Source organism: Ranitomeya imitator, chromosome 1 (assembly GCF_032444005.1).
Source record: "Ranitomeya imitator isolate aRanImi1 chromosome 1, aRanImi1.pri, whole genome shotgun sequence".
In the NCBI taxonomy this organism is placed as follows: Eukaryota; Metazoa; Chordata; class Amphibia; order Anura; family Dendrobatidae; genus Ranitomeya; species Ranitomeya imitator.
In genome coordinates, this window is record NC_091282.1 from 185,979,300 (window position 1) to 185,994,132 (window position 14,833).

Below are 14,833 nucleotides of genomic sequence, written 5' to 3' on the forward strand. Positions count from 1 at the left end.
GGTTGCATTTTTGCTCTATTTGACAACTATTTTTGTACATAGTAAATATTGTTTTGCTATTTGTGCTTACAGAGATTGTTGTATTTCTATTCAGCATCTGCCACAAGTGGACATGAATGTAAAAATTGCAGCGGTGGGTCAGCCTGTGACATGGCTCTTCCCACCAGATCTTTTATTTCTAGCAGGTATATCTAAGTCGGGCATGTAAGGGATGAGCTGCAATGACCTTGCTAACATGTGGCCCCACCACAGTATACTGTGTGCAGAATTATTAGGCAAGTTGTATTTTGATCACATGATACTTTTTATACATGTTGTCCTACTCCAAGCTGTTCAGGCTTGAGAGCCAACTACCAATTAAGTAAATCAGGTGATGTGCATCTCTGTAATGAGGAGGGGTCTTGTCTAATGACATCAAAACCCTACATAAGGTGTGCTTAATTATTAGGCAACTTCCTTTCCTTTGGCAAAATGGGTCAGACGAGAGATTTGATAAGCTCCGAAAAGTCCAAAATTGTGAGATGTCTTGCAGAGGGATGCAGCAGTCTTGAAATTGCCAAACTTTTGAAGCGTGATCACCGAACAATCAAGCATTTTATGGCAAATAGCCAACAGGGTCGCAAGAAGCGTGTTGGGCAAAAAAGGCGCAAAATAACCCATGAATTGAGGAAAATCAAGCGTGAAGCTGCCAAGATGCCATTTGCCATCAGTTTTGCCATATTTCAGAGCTGCAACGTTACTGGAGTAACAAAAAGCACAAGGTGTGCGATACTCAGGGACATGGCCAAGGTAAGGAAGGCTGAAAAACGGCCACCTTTGAACAAGAAACATAAGATAAAACGTCAAGACTGGGCCAAGAAATATCTTAAGGTTATGTGCACATGTTGCGGATTAGGCTTAGGAATTTCTGGTGCGGATTCTGCCTCTCTTGGCAGAAAACGCACTTGCGGATTTGTCGTGTTTTTTGTGCGTTTTTCTTGCGGATTTGCTGCGTTTTTTACCCCTGCGGTTTTCTATAATGGAATGGGTACAAAAACGCTGCAGATTCACAAAAAAGTAGTGACATGCTACTTCTTTTAAACCGCAGCGTTTCCGCAGCGGATTTTCCGCAAAGTGTGGACAGCATTTTTTTTTCTCATTGATTTACATTGTACTGTAAATCAATTGCGGATCTGCAGCGTTTCTGCACTGCAAAAAACGCTGCAGATCCGCAGAGAATCCGCAACGTGTGCACATAGCCTGAGACTGACTTTTCAAAAGTTTTATGGACTGATGAAATGAGAGTGATTCTTGATGAACCAGATGGATGGGCCAGAGGCTGGATCAGTAAAGAGCAGAGAGCGCCACTCCGACTCAGACGCCAGCAAGGTGGAGATGGGGTACTGGTATGGGCTGGTATCATCAAAGATGAACTTGTGGGACCTTTTCGGGTTGAGGATGGAGTGAAGCTCAACTCCCAGACCTACTGCCAGTTTCTGGAAAACATCTTCTTCAAGCAGTGGTACAGGAAGAAGTCGGTATAATTCAAGAAAAACATGATTTCATGCAGGACAATGCTCCATCACAGGCCTCCAACTACTCCACAGCGTGGCTGGCCAGTAAAGGTCTCAAAGAAGAAAAAATAATGACATGGACCCCTTGTTCACATGATCTGAACCCCATAGAGAACCTGTGGTCCCTCATAAAATGTCAGATCTACAGGGAGGGAAAACAGTCCACCTCTCGGAACAGTGTCTGGAGGCTGTGGTGGCTGCTTCACGCAATGTTGGTCGTAAACAGATCAGCAACTGACAGAATCTTTGGATGGAAGGCTGCTGAGTGTCATAAAGAAAGGTGGCTATATTGGTCACTAATTTTGGGGGGTTTGTTTTTGCATGTGAGAAATGCTTATTTCTAAATTTTGTGCAGTTATATTAGTTTACCTGGTGAAAATAAATAAGTGAGATGGGAATATATTTGGTTTTTATTACGGTAAGTTGCCTAATAATTCTGCACAGTAATAGTTACCTGCACAAACAGATATCCTCCTAAGATAGCCAAAACTAAAAAAAAAAAACACTCTATAAAGCTTTGATATGTATGAGTCTTTTGGGTTGATTGAGAACATAGTTGTTGATCAATAATAAAAATAATCCTCTAAAATACAACTTGCCTAATAATTCTGCACACAGTGTATAAGGAGCTGAATTTCTCATACAAATAGTGAGAAACTTGATTTCTCTTATTAGTAACAGCCACTCAAGCAAAGGCTAAAAACAAGTAGACTCTGGACACTCTAATGAATAGCAGAAATAGCAGAAAATATACACTCTCAAAACAACCTATACAGTCACGGGAAAAACAAAGTACACCCTCTTTAAATTCTATGAATTTATACTGTATATCAATTACGGTATATATCTGTATATGGAAAATAGAAAACATCGGAGTCCGGCTCAACAGGACAGGATTTTCCTTTTCTTTTTCAAAAGAAAATATAGTGCATACAAAAGAAAAATTTACATGACCCAGTCGACGCATTTCGTCTGCACTAGGCAGTCTTACTCATGACCATGGTCTCCTTTGAGTGACTGCTCGCTCTGCACACACTGCAGGCAGGCTGTCACTGAAAGTGCCAAGGTGCGATAATAGTGATGCTACCAGTATATTGATTGCTGCCGTAATCACTCTCCAGCACCACCAAGGGCGGCTGAAAGAGCCGTTACAGTGATTACACCATGATTAAAACTTCATGTGTCTGTGTAACTTAACTTCAAGTCAGCTAGCTGCACAGGATTTCAAGACTATCCAAACAATTATAGAACCAGTCATTAGATTTTTTCCATTTAAAGGGAACCTGTTGAGTCCTTGTTTAGCATGTAAACTGTCCCCAGTGCGCTGTTAGACCGGGTTCACACTGGCGTTTGGTTGGTCTGCGTATGGCTGCGTACTTCCTCCCTTAAGCTCCACTTACGTACTTATCTTTAACATTGGGCACACAGGGACATGCATTGTATGCGGAGGAATGCGGCGTTTTGATGTGCCCACCGACCACACAGGAACGCAAAAAGTTGCGTTTCGGTGCAGTCGGCGGGCACGTGAAAATGCTGCATGCGGAAACATCCGCATACAAAGCATGTCAGTGTGTTCATGACCTTGGGATTTTTTGTGTTCGTATTTCGCTCTTCTCCTTCCCAGAACCATAACTTTTTTATTTTTCCCATCAATATAGCCATGTGAGGGCTTATTTTTTGCGGGTCGAGTTGTACTTTTGAACGACATCATTGGCTTTACCATGTCGTGTACTAGAAAATGGGAAAAAAATTCCAAGTGTGGTGAAATTGCAAAAAAAAGTGCAATCCCACACTTGTTTTTTGTTTGGCTTTTTTGCTAGGTTCACTAAATGCTAAATCTGACCTGATATTATGATTCTCCAGGTCATTACGAGTTCATAGACACCTAACAGGTCTAGGTTCTCTTTTGTCTAAGTGGTGAAAAAAAATTCCGATACCCGTAGCGTCTCCATTTTTCGTTATCTGGGGTCAGGCGACGACTTATTTTTTGCGTTCCAAGCTGATATTTTTATTGATAGCACTTTTATGTAGATATGATCTTTTGATCGCCCGTTATTGCATTTTAATGCAATGTTGCAGCAACAAAAAAAAACTTAATTCTGGAGTTTCACATTTTTTTCTCCCTACGCTGTTTAGCAATCAGGTTAATGCTTTTTTGTATTGATAGATCGGGCGATTCTGAACGCGGCGATACCAAATATGTGTAAGTTTGATTTTTTTTTTTATTGTATTATTTTGAATGGGGCAAAAGGGGGGGTGATTTAAACTTTTAGAATTTTTTATTTTGTTCACATTTTTTTAAACTTTTTATTTTATTTATTTATTTTTTTTTAACTTTTGCCATGCTTCAATAGCTTCCATGGGAGGCTAGAAGCTGGCACAACTCGATCGGCTCAGCTACATAGCAGCGATCATCAGATCGCTGCTATGTCGCTGAAATTCAGGCTTGCTATGAGCGCCGACCACAGGGTGGCGCTCACAGTAAACCGGCATCAGTAACCATAGAGGTCTCAAGGACCTCTATGGTTATACTATGCAGAAGCATCGCTGACCCCCGATCATGTGACGGGGGTCAGCGATGCGCTTATTTCCGGCCTGATGGCCGGAAGTGCCGGTTAAATGCCGCTGTCTGCGTTTGACAGCAGCATTTAACTAGTTAATAGCGGCGGGTGAATCGCTATTTCAAATTGCGTTCAAAACAGCTGATGTGTCCCAGCTTTGATGCAGGCTCACTGCCGGAGCCCGCATCAAAGCGGGGGTTCTGACCTCAGACATACTATCCCGTCCGAGGTCAGAAAGGGGTTAAAGATAGGTACGCAGGAGGATGCATGCGGAAGTAGGAGGAGCTTAAGGGAGGAAGTACGCAGCCATACGCAGACCAGGCAAACGCCAGTGTGAACTTAGCCTTAGTGACCCACACATTTTGAATGATGTTCCCAGGGGTTTACGACGACGTCACTCAAATCCGCTTTGAAAAATACTGTGCTTACACAGTGCATCGTAGAGCCGCATGCGCTGCTCCCCGATTAACACTGCGCAAACGTGGCACAACGATGCACTGTGCAATCACGGGATTTTTCAAACCAGATTTGAATGACGTTGGCGCAACCTCGGAAACATCACTCAAATTGTGTGGGCAGCAACAACCATGACTGAATAAAATGAAGTATACCCCTATGACTAAAAGAGCAGGAATGACATAACTATATGAAGTTCTTTTTGCACATGATTAGTAGATTTTAATTTAAAAAAAAAAGTGTTCGTGATGAACACTGCATCACTAAACGCACTGTGGACAGTTTACATGCTAAAAAAGGCATGACATGTTCCCTTTAAATTGAGTACCTTGTCTAATTGCTTTTTTTTCTGTGCCCCTCTGTTACAAAGTTATGAGCCCAGTAATTATGATGGAAATTGTCTGTTCAACCAACGGGGCATAAACCACAGAACTTCTGAGAGGCATTTACTTTTTCCCTTCTGTGAAGCTAACTAATTAAAACATAGCCACACCATTTCAAGACATCCCATGCCCACTTTGGGTTCAGAGATGCCCACTTTAGGTTCAGAGATGCCCACTGCTCACCTGCGGAGATGGACAATGAGGCATGTCTTTCCAGAAATTGTACCCATACAATGTATTGGACGCGGTGAATCCGCACAGTTCAGTGGACACATCCGGATTCATCTGGGTTCAATAACCGGCAGCACTTCGGACACAGTGAACATGCGCTGCATCCTAAGCGCTACCAGTTCCTGATCGTCTGCACATACCCTACAGCTTCTTCAATCTAGTAGAAACAGGTTAGGTTTCTGGCTGTCAGCCACATATTTTAGAGCAGCAGTAATAACACATTTCTGTCATTGCAGCATAATATGGAGCAGAAAACATTGTCACTAAATGGAGGCATCACTTAGTCATAATACACAAGGAATTATTAGACAAAAATAATAATATTAAGTACGATACCTCAAAACATCCTTGCTCTTGGAGGTTTGCTTTTGTTTCCATGTACACCTGATTACTAAATACAGATTTCCACAATGGAGAGCTAACAACTGAAGTTATCTTTGCAGATGGCAAATCTGCAACAGGTCCCAATTCTATAAAGGAAATATATGCAATTAAAAATATATATTTACTCACTTATACTGAGCAATACAATATATATATATATATATATATATATATATATATATATATATATATATATATATATATACACACATATATATATATACACATATATATAAGTACATACATACACACACACATGCACGCATATACATACAGCGGCTTGTGCGTTTGGGCACCCCTGATCATAAATTATTGTTACTGTGAACATTTAAGCAAGTTGAAGATGAAATTACCTCTACAAGGCCTAAAGTTAAAGATGACACGTTTTCTTTGTATTTTAGGCAAAATAAAGTATATTTTTTAAATTTTAACCCCTTAGTGACGCAGCCAGTTTGGTACTTAATGATCGGGCCAATTTTTACAATTCTGACCACTGTCACATTATGAGGTTATAACGGATCCCAGTGATTCGAAGATTGTTTTTGTAACATATCATACTTCATGTTAGTGGCAAAATTTCTTCGATATGACTTGCGCTTATTTATGAAATAAACTGAAATTTGGCAAAAATTTTGAAAATTTTGCAATTTTCAAACTTTACATTTTTGTGCCCTTAAGGCTGGGTTCACACTTTGCGGTTTTTACCGCGGAACCGCCGCGATTTTGATGCTGCGGGTCCGCAGCAGTTTCCATAGCGTTTCCATTTACATGTAAACCCTATGGAAACTGCAAACCACTGTGCACATGCTGCGGGAAAAACCGCGCAGAAACGCAGCGGTTTAAAACCCGCAGCATGTCACTTCTTTGTGCAGAATCGCTGCGATTCTGCACCCATAGGAATGCATTGAACCACTTACTTCCCGCATGGTGCTGTGCCCACGTTGCGGGAAGTAAGCGGCTAATGTGCGGTTCCTACCCGGGGTGGAGGAGAGGAGACTCTCCTCCAGGCCCTGGGAACCATATTTGGGGTAAAAAAAAGAATAAAAAATCATGTTATACTCACCTCTCAGCGCTGCACGCGGCCGTCCGGTCAGAGTTCCTGTGCGACCAGGACCTGCGGTGACGTCGCGGTCACATGACCGTGACGTCACGAAGGTCCTTCTCGCATAGCATCTTTGGAACCGGACCGCCGGGTGCAGCGTCGAGGAGATCCGGACATCAGAGGGTGAGTATAACCAATTTTTATTATTTTTAACATTACTATTGATGCTGCATATTGCTGCATATGCAGCATCAATAGTATAGGTGGAAACCCGCAGCGGAAACCGCGGAACAAACCGCGATAAATCTGCAGGGAGAACCGCAGCAGTTTTGCCCTGCAGATTTATCAAATCCACTGCGGGAGAACCCGCAGAGGGACGCCGCAAAGTGTGAACATGGCCTTAATCAGTCGTGCCACACAAAATAGTTAATAAATAACATTTCCCACATGTTATCTTTACATCAGCACAATTTTGGAAACAAATTTTTTTTTGTTAGGATGTTATAAGGGTTAAAATTTGACCAGCGATTTCTCATTTTTCCAGCAAAATTTCAAAAACAATTTTTTTAGGGACCACCTCACATTTGAAGTTTATTAACCCTTCAGGAGCTTCACGAGAACTAAAGCAATGTGAAAGGAAAAAAATTAACATTTTACTGTTTAACAAAAATTGTATTTTGAGACCAACATTTTTTTATTTTCACAAGGGTATCAGGAGAAAATGGACCACAAAATTTGCTGTGCAATTTCTCCTGAGTACGCCGATTCCTCTTATGTGGGGGAGAGCCACTGTTTGGGCGCATGACAGGGCTCAGAAGGGAGGGAGCACGGTTTTACTTTTTGAACGCAAAATTGGCTGGAATCAATGGTGAGTGCCATGTCACATCTGGAGACCTCCTGATGTATCTAAACAGTGGAAACCCCCTCATTCTAATTCCAGCCCTAACCAAATCCCTAACATACCCTTAACCTTAACCCCACAACCCTAACCCAAATACCACAATCCTAGCCCCAACCCCTACCCTAGCCCCAATGGAAATAAACACTTTTTTTAAATTTATGACTTTTACCTAAGTAAGGGGGTGATAAAGGGAGGTTTGATTTACCATCCCATTAGAAGACACTGATGGTGCCTGAGGTACGGGGGGGGGGGGGGAGAGGGGGGGGGGGGTGGAACTCTGTGGACCCCAATCTCTCTCTCATCTAATGTGCTAGATCATATCAGAGGAGAGGGAAATAAATGGGAAATTTGACTTTTTTTTTTGCAGTTGCTGTTATACTGTGAATAACAGCGATCGCAACAGTGGGGACGGTAGCCGAAACCCCGGAGATTCTCCGACACTGGGGGGCGCAAAACCTTATTGCTCAGCGCCGTTAAAGGTGGCGCTGAGCAATAAGTACCCTTATCTGCCGCCGTTAAAAGGCGTATCAGCGGTCGTTAAGGGGATAAAAATTACAAAAAGGTAAATGGTCAGATGCCAAAGTTTGGACAACCTTGGAGATGTGTGTGGTAAGAATATTTTGACCAAGGTTTCAGGCATTAACCCCTACGGGTGGTTTGCACGTTAATGACCAGGCCAATTTTTACAATTCTGACCACTGTCACTTTATGAGGTTATAACTCTGGAACGCTTGCACGGATCCTGATGATTCTGACACATTGTATTTCATGATAGTGGTAAAAAAATTTTGATATTACCTGCGTTTACTTGTGGAAAAAAAAACGGAAATTTGGTGAAAATTTGGAAAATTGTGCAATTTTCCAGCTCTGAATTTTTATGCCCTTAAATCACAGAGATATGTCACACAAAATACTTAATAAGTAACATTTCACACATGTCTACTTTACATCAGCACAATTTTGGAACTAATTTTTTTTTTGTTAGGGATTTATAAGGGTTAAAAGTTGACCAGCAATTTCTCATTTTTACAACACCATTTTTTTTTAGGGACCACATCACATTTGAAGTCATTTGAGGGGTCTATATGATAGAACATAACCAAGTGTGACACCATTCTATAAACTGCACCCCTCAAGGTGCTCAAAACCACATTCAAGAAGTTTATTAACCCTTCAGGTGTTTCACAGGAATTTTTGGAATGTTTAACCCCTTCATGACCCAGCCTATTTTGACCTTAAAGACCTTGCCGTTTTTTGCAATTCTGACCAGTGTCCCTTCATGAGGTAATAACTCAGGAACGCTTCAATGGATCCTAGCGGTTCTGAGATTGTTTTTTCGTGACATATTGGGCTTCATGTTAGTGGTAAATTTAGGTCAATAAATTCTGTGTTTATTTGTGATAAAAACGGAAATTTGGCGAAAATTTTGAAAATTTCGCAATTTTCACATTTTGAATTTTTATTCTGTTAAACCAGAGAGTTATGTGACACAAAATAGTTAATAAATAACATTTCCCACACGTCTACTTTACATCAGCACAATTTTGGAAACAAAATTTTTTTTTGCTAGGAAGTTATAAGGGTTAAAATTTGACCAGCGATTTCTCATTTTTACAACGAAATTTACAAAACCATTTTTTTTAGGGACCACCTCACATTTGAAGTCAGTTTGAGGGGTCTATATGGCTGAAAATACCCAAAAGTGACACCATTCTAAAAACTGCACCCCTCAAGGTGCACAAAACCACATTCAAGAAGTTTATTAACCCTTCAGGTGCTTCACAGCAGCAGAAGCAACATGGAAGGAAAAAATGAACATTTAACTTTTTAGTCACAAAAATGATTTTTCAGCAACAATTTTTTTATTTTCCCAATGGTAAAAGGAGAAACTGAACCACGTACGTTGTTGTCCAATTTGTCCTGAGTACGCTGATATCTCATATGTGGGGGTAAACCACTGTTTGGGCGCACGGCAGGGCTTGGAAGGGAAGGAGCGCCATTTGACTTTTTGAATGAAAAATTGGCTGCACTCTTTAGCGGACACCATGTCACATTTGGAGAGCCCCCGTGTGCCTAAAAATTGGAGCTCCCCCACAAGTGACCCCATTTTGGAAACTAGACGCCCCAAGGAACTTATATAGATGCATAGTGAGCCCTTTAAACCCCCAGGTGCTTCACAAATTGATCCGTAAAAATGAAAAAGTACTTTTTTTTCACAAAAAAATTCTTTTAGCCTCAATTTTTTCATTTTCACATGGACAACAGGATAAAATGGATCCTAAAATTTGTTTGGCAATTTCTCCTGAGTACACCGATACTTCACATGTGGGGGTAAACCACTGTTTGGGCACATGGTAAGGCTCGGAAGGGAAGGAGCGCCATTTGACTTTTTGAATGAAAAATTATCTCCATCGATAGCGGACACCATGTCGCGTTTGGAGAGACCCTGTGTGCTTAAACATTGGAGCTCCCCCACAAGTGACCCCATTTTGGAAACTGGACCCCCCAAGGAACTTATCTAGATGCCTAGTGAGCACTTTAAACCCTCAGGTGCTTCACAAATTGATCCGTAAAAATGAAAAAGTACTTTTTTTTCACAAAAAATTTATTTTCGCCTCAATTTTTTCATTTTCACATGGGCAATAGGATAAAATGGATCCTAAAATTTGTTGAGCAATTTCTCCCGAGTACGCCGATACCTCATATGTGGGGGTAAACCACTGTTTGGGCACACGGCAGGGCTCGGAAGGGAAGGCGCGCCTTTTAACTTTTTGAATGGAAAATTAGCTCCAATTGTTAGCGGACACCATGTCGCATTTGGAGAGCCCCTGTGTGCCTATGCAATGGAGCTCCCCCACAAGTGACCCCATTTTGGAAACTAGACCCCCCAAGGAACTTATCTAGATGCATACTGAGCACTTTAAACCCCCAGGTGCTTCACAGAAGTTTATAATGCAGAGCCATGAAAATAAAAAATAATTTTTCTTTTCTCAAAAATGATTTTTTAGCCTGGAATTTCCTATTTTGCCAATGGTAATAGGAGAAATTGGACCACAAATGTTGTTGTCCAGTTTGTCCTGAGTATGCAGATACCCCATATGTGGGGGTAAACCACTGTTTGGGCGCACGGCAGGGCTCAGAAGGGAAGGCACGCCATTTGGCTTTTTAAATGGAAAATTATCTCCAATCATTAGCGGACACCATGTCGCGTTTGGAGAGCCCCTGTGTGCCTAAACATTGGAGATCCCCCACAAATTACCCCATTTTGGAAACTAGACCCCCAAAGGAACTAATCTAGATGTGTAGTGAGCACTTTGAACCCTCAAGTGCTTCACAGAAGTTTATAACGCAGAGCCATGAAAATAAAAAAAAAAAATTATTTTCTCAAAAATGAATTTTAGCCCGCAATTTTTTATTTTCCCAAGGGTAACAGGAGAAATTTGACCCCAAAAGTTGTTGTCCAGTTTCTCCTGAGTACGCTGATACCCCATATGTGGGGGTAAACCACTGTTTAGGCACATGCTGGGGCTCGGAAGTGAAGTAGTGACGTTTTGAAATGCAGACTTTGATGGAATGCTCTGCGGGCGTCACGTTGCGTTTGCAGAGCCCCTGATGTGGCTAAACAGTAGAAACCCCCCACAAGTGACCCCATTTTGGAAACTAGACCCCCAAAGGAACTTATCTAGATGTGTGGTGAGCACTTTCAACCCCCAAGTGCTTTACAGAAGTTTATAACGCAGAGCCGTGAAAATAATAAATACGTTTTCTTTCCTCAAAAATAATTTTTTAGCCCAGAATTTTTTATTTTCCCAAGGGTTACAGGAGAAATTGGACCACAAAAGTTGTTGTCCAGTTTCTCCTGAGTACGCTGATGCCCCATGTGTGGGGGTAAACCACTGTTTGGGCACACGTGGGGGCTCAGAAGGGAAGTAGTGACTTTTGAAATGCAGACTTTGATGGAATGGTCTGCGGGCGTCACGTTGCGTTTGCAGAGCCCCTGGTGTGCCTAAACAGTAGAAACCCCCCACAAGTGACCCCATTTTGGAAACTAGACCCCCCAAGGAACTTATCTAGATATGTGGTGAGCACTTTGAACCCCCAAGTGCTTCACAGACGTTTACAACGCAGAGCCGTGAAAATAAAAAATCATTTTTCTTTCCTCAAAAATGATGTTTTAGCAAGCAATTTTTTATTTTCTCAAGGGTAACAGGAGAAATTGGACCCCAGTAATTGTTGCGCAGTTTGTCCTGAGTATGCTGGTACCCCATATGTGGGGGTAAACCACTGTTTGGGCACACGTCGGGGTTCGGAAGTGAGGGAGCACCATTTGAATTTTTGAATACAAGATTGGCTGGAATCAATGGTGGCGCCATGTTGCGTTTGGAGACCCCCTGAAGTGCCTAAACAGTGGAAACCCCTCAATTCTACCTCCAACACACCCCTAACCCTTATCCCAACTGTAGCCGTAACCCTAATCACAACCCTAACCCCAACACTCCCCTAACCACAACCCTAACCCCAACACACCCCTAACCCTAACCACAACCCTAATTCCAACCCAACTCTAAGGCTATGTGCCAACGTTGCGGATTCGTATGAGATTTTTCAGCATCATTTTTGAAAAATCCGCGGGTAAAAGGCACTGCGTTTTACCTGTGGATTTACCGTGGATTTCCAGTGTTTTTTGTGCGGATTTCACCTGTGAATTCCTATTGAGGAACAGGTGTAAAACGCTGCGGAATCCGCACAAAGAATTGGCATGCTGCGGAAAATACAACGCAGCGTTCCCGCGCGGTATTTTCTGCACCATGGGCACAGCGGATTTGGTTTTCCATATGTTTACATGGTACTGTAAACCCGATGGAACACTGCTGCGAATCCGCAGCGGCCAATCCACACCGTGTGCACATAGCCTAATTCTAAAGGTATGTGCACACGCTGCGGAAAACGCTGCGGATCCGCAGCAGTTTCCCATGAGTGTACAGTTCAATGTGAACCTATGGGAACCAAAAATCGCTGTACACATGCTGCGGAAAAACTGCACGGAAACGCAGCGGTTTACATTCCGCAGCATGTCACTTCTTTCTGCGGATTCCGCAGCGGTTTTAGAACTGCTCCAATAGAAAATCGCAGTTGTAAAACCGCAGTGAAATGCGCAGAAAAACCGCGGTAAATCCACGATAAATCGGCAGCGGTTTAGCACTGTGGATTTTTCAAATCCGCTGCGGAAAAATCCGCATAGGACCAGAATACGTGTGCACATACCGAAACCCTAACCCTAGCCCTAACCCTACCCCTAACCCTAACCCTAACCCTAGCCCTAACCCTACCCCTAACCCTAGCCCTAACCCTACCCCTACCCCTAACCCTACCCCTAACCCTAACCCTAACCCTACCCCTAACCCTAACCCTAACCCTAGTTCTTACCCCAACCTTAGTGAAAAAAAAAAAAATTCTTTATTTTTTTTATTGTCCCTATCTATGGGGGTGACAAAGGGGGGGGTCATTTACTATTTTTTTTATTTTGATCACTGAGATAGGATATATCTCAGTGATCAAAATTCACTCTGGAACGAATCTGCCGGCCGGCAGATTCGGCGGGCGCACTGCACATGCGCCCGCCATTTTGGAAGATGGCGGCGCCCAGGAAAGAAGACGGACGGACCTCGGGCGGCCAGGTAAGTATAAGGGGGGGGAGATCAGGGCACGGGGGGGGGCGTCGGAGCACGGGGGGGTGGATCGGATCATGGGGGGGGGTGGATCGGAACACGGGAGGGAGGATTGGAGCACGGGGAAGGATTGGAGCACGGGGTGAGGGATCGCTGTGTGCGGGGGGGGGATCGGAGAGCGGGGGGGGTCGCTGTGTGCGGGGGGGGGATCGGAGTGCGGGGGGGTTTGATTGCAGCACAGGGGGTGTGATTGGTGCACGGGGAAGCGGACAGGAGGACGGGGGAGCGGAGCACAGGACGGAGGGGAGCGGACCACAGATCGGGGGGCTGGGGGGGCGATCGGAGGGGTGGGGTGGGTGCACATAAGTGTTTCCAGCCATGGCCGATGATATTGCAGCATCGGCCATGGCTGGATTGTAATATTTCACCAGTTTTTTAGGTGAAATATTACAAATCGCTCTGATTGGCAGTTTCACTTTCAACAGCCAATCAGAGCGATCGTAGCCACGAGGGGGTGAAGCCACCCCCCCTGGGCTAAACTACCACTCCCCCTGTCCCTGCAGATCGGGTGAAATGGGAGTTAACCCTTTCACCCGGCCTGCAGGGACGCGATCTTTCCATGACGCATATGCTGCGTCATGGGTCGGAATGGCACCGACTTTCATGACGCAGCGTATGCGTCAAAGGTCGGGAAGGGGTTAAATAAAAATGAACATTTAACTTTTTTTCACACAAAATTTACTTCAGCTCCAATTTGTTTTATTTTACCACGGGTAACAGGAGAAAATGGACCCCAAAAGTTGTACAATTTGTCCTGAGTACGCCGATAGCCCATATGTGGGGGTAAACCACTGTTTGGGCGCATGGCAGAGCTCAGAAGGGAAGGAGCGCCATTTGACTTTTCAATGCAAAATTGACTTGAATTGAGATGGGACGCCATGCAGCGTTTGGAGAGCCCTAATGTGCCTAAACATTGAACCCCCCCCAAAAAGTGACACCATTTTGGAAAGTAGACCCCCTAAGAAACTTATCTAGATGTGTGGTGAGAGCTTTGAACCCCCAAGTGTTTCAATACAGTTTATAACAGAGCCGTGAAAATAAAAATTATTTTATTTCCCACAAAAATTATTTTTTAGCCCCCAGTTTTGTATTTTCCCAAGGGTAACTGGAGAAATTGGACACCAATAGTTGTTGTCCAATTTGTCTGGAGTACGCTGATATCCCATATGTGGGGGGGAACCACCGTTTGGGTGCATGACAGAGCTCAGAAGGGTAGGAGCGCAATTTGGAATGCAGACTTCGATGGATTGGTCTGCAGGCGTCACTTTGCATTTGCAGAGCCCCTGATGTAACTAAACAGTAGAAACCCCCCCACAAGTGACCCCATATCGGAAACTAGATCCCCAAGGAACTTATCTAGATGTTTTGTGAGAACTTTGAACCCCCAAGTGTTTCACTACAGTTTATAACGCAGAGCCGTGAAAATAAAAAATAATTTTTTTCCCACAAAAATGTTTTTTTTAGCCCTCCAAATTTTTATTTTCCCATGGTTAACAAGAGAAATTGGACCCCAAAAGTTGTTGTCCAATTTGTCCTGAGTACGCCGATACCCCATATGTTTGGGTAAACCCCTGTTTGGGCGCATGGGAGAGC

General features: G+C 43.3%; 1 protein-coding gene across 1 annotated transcript in view; it reads right to left on the bottom strand.

The window, feature by feature from the left end:
* LOC138658809 (zinc finger ZZ-type and EF-hand domain-containing protein 1-like) overlaps positions 1 to 14,833 on the bottom strand; it is a 280,359-nt gene that overhangs the window by 109,490 nt on the left and 156,036 nt on the right. The window contains exon 25 of the mRNA XM_069745866.1: positions 5,521 to 5,654. Within this exon, the coding sequence (XP_069601967.1) occupies positions 5,521 to 5,654 (134 nt within the window). The remainder of the gene's footprint in view (positions 1 to 5,520; positions 5,655 to 14,833) is intronic.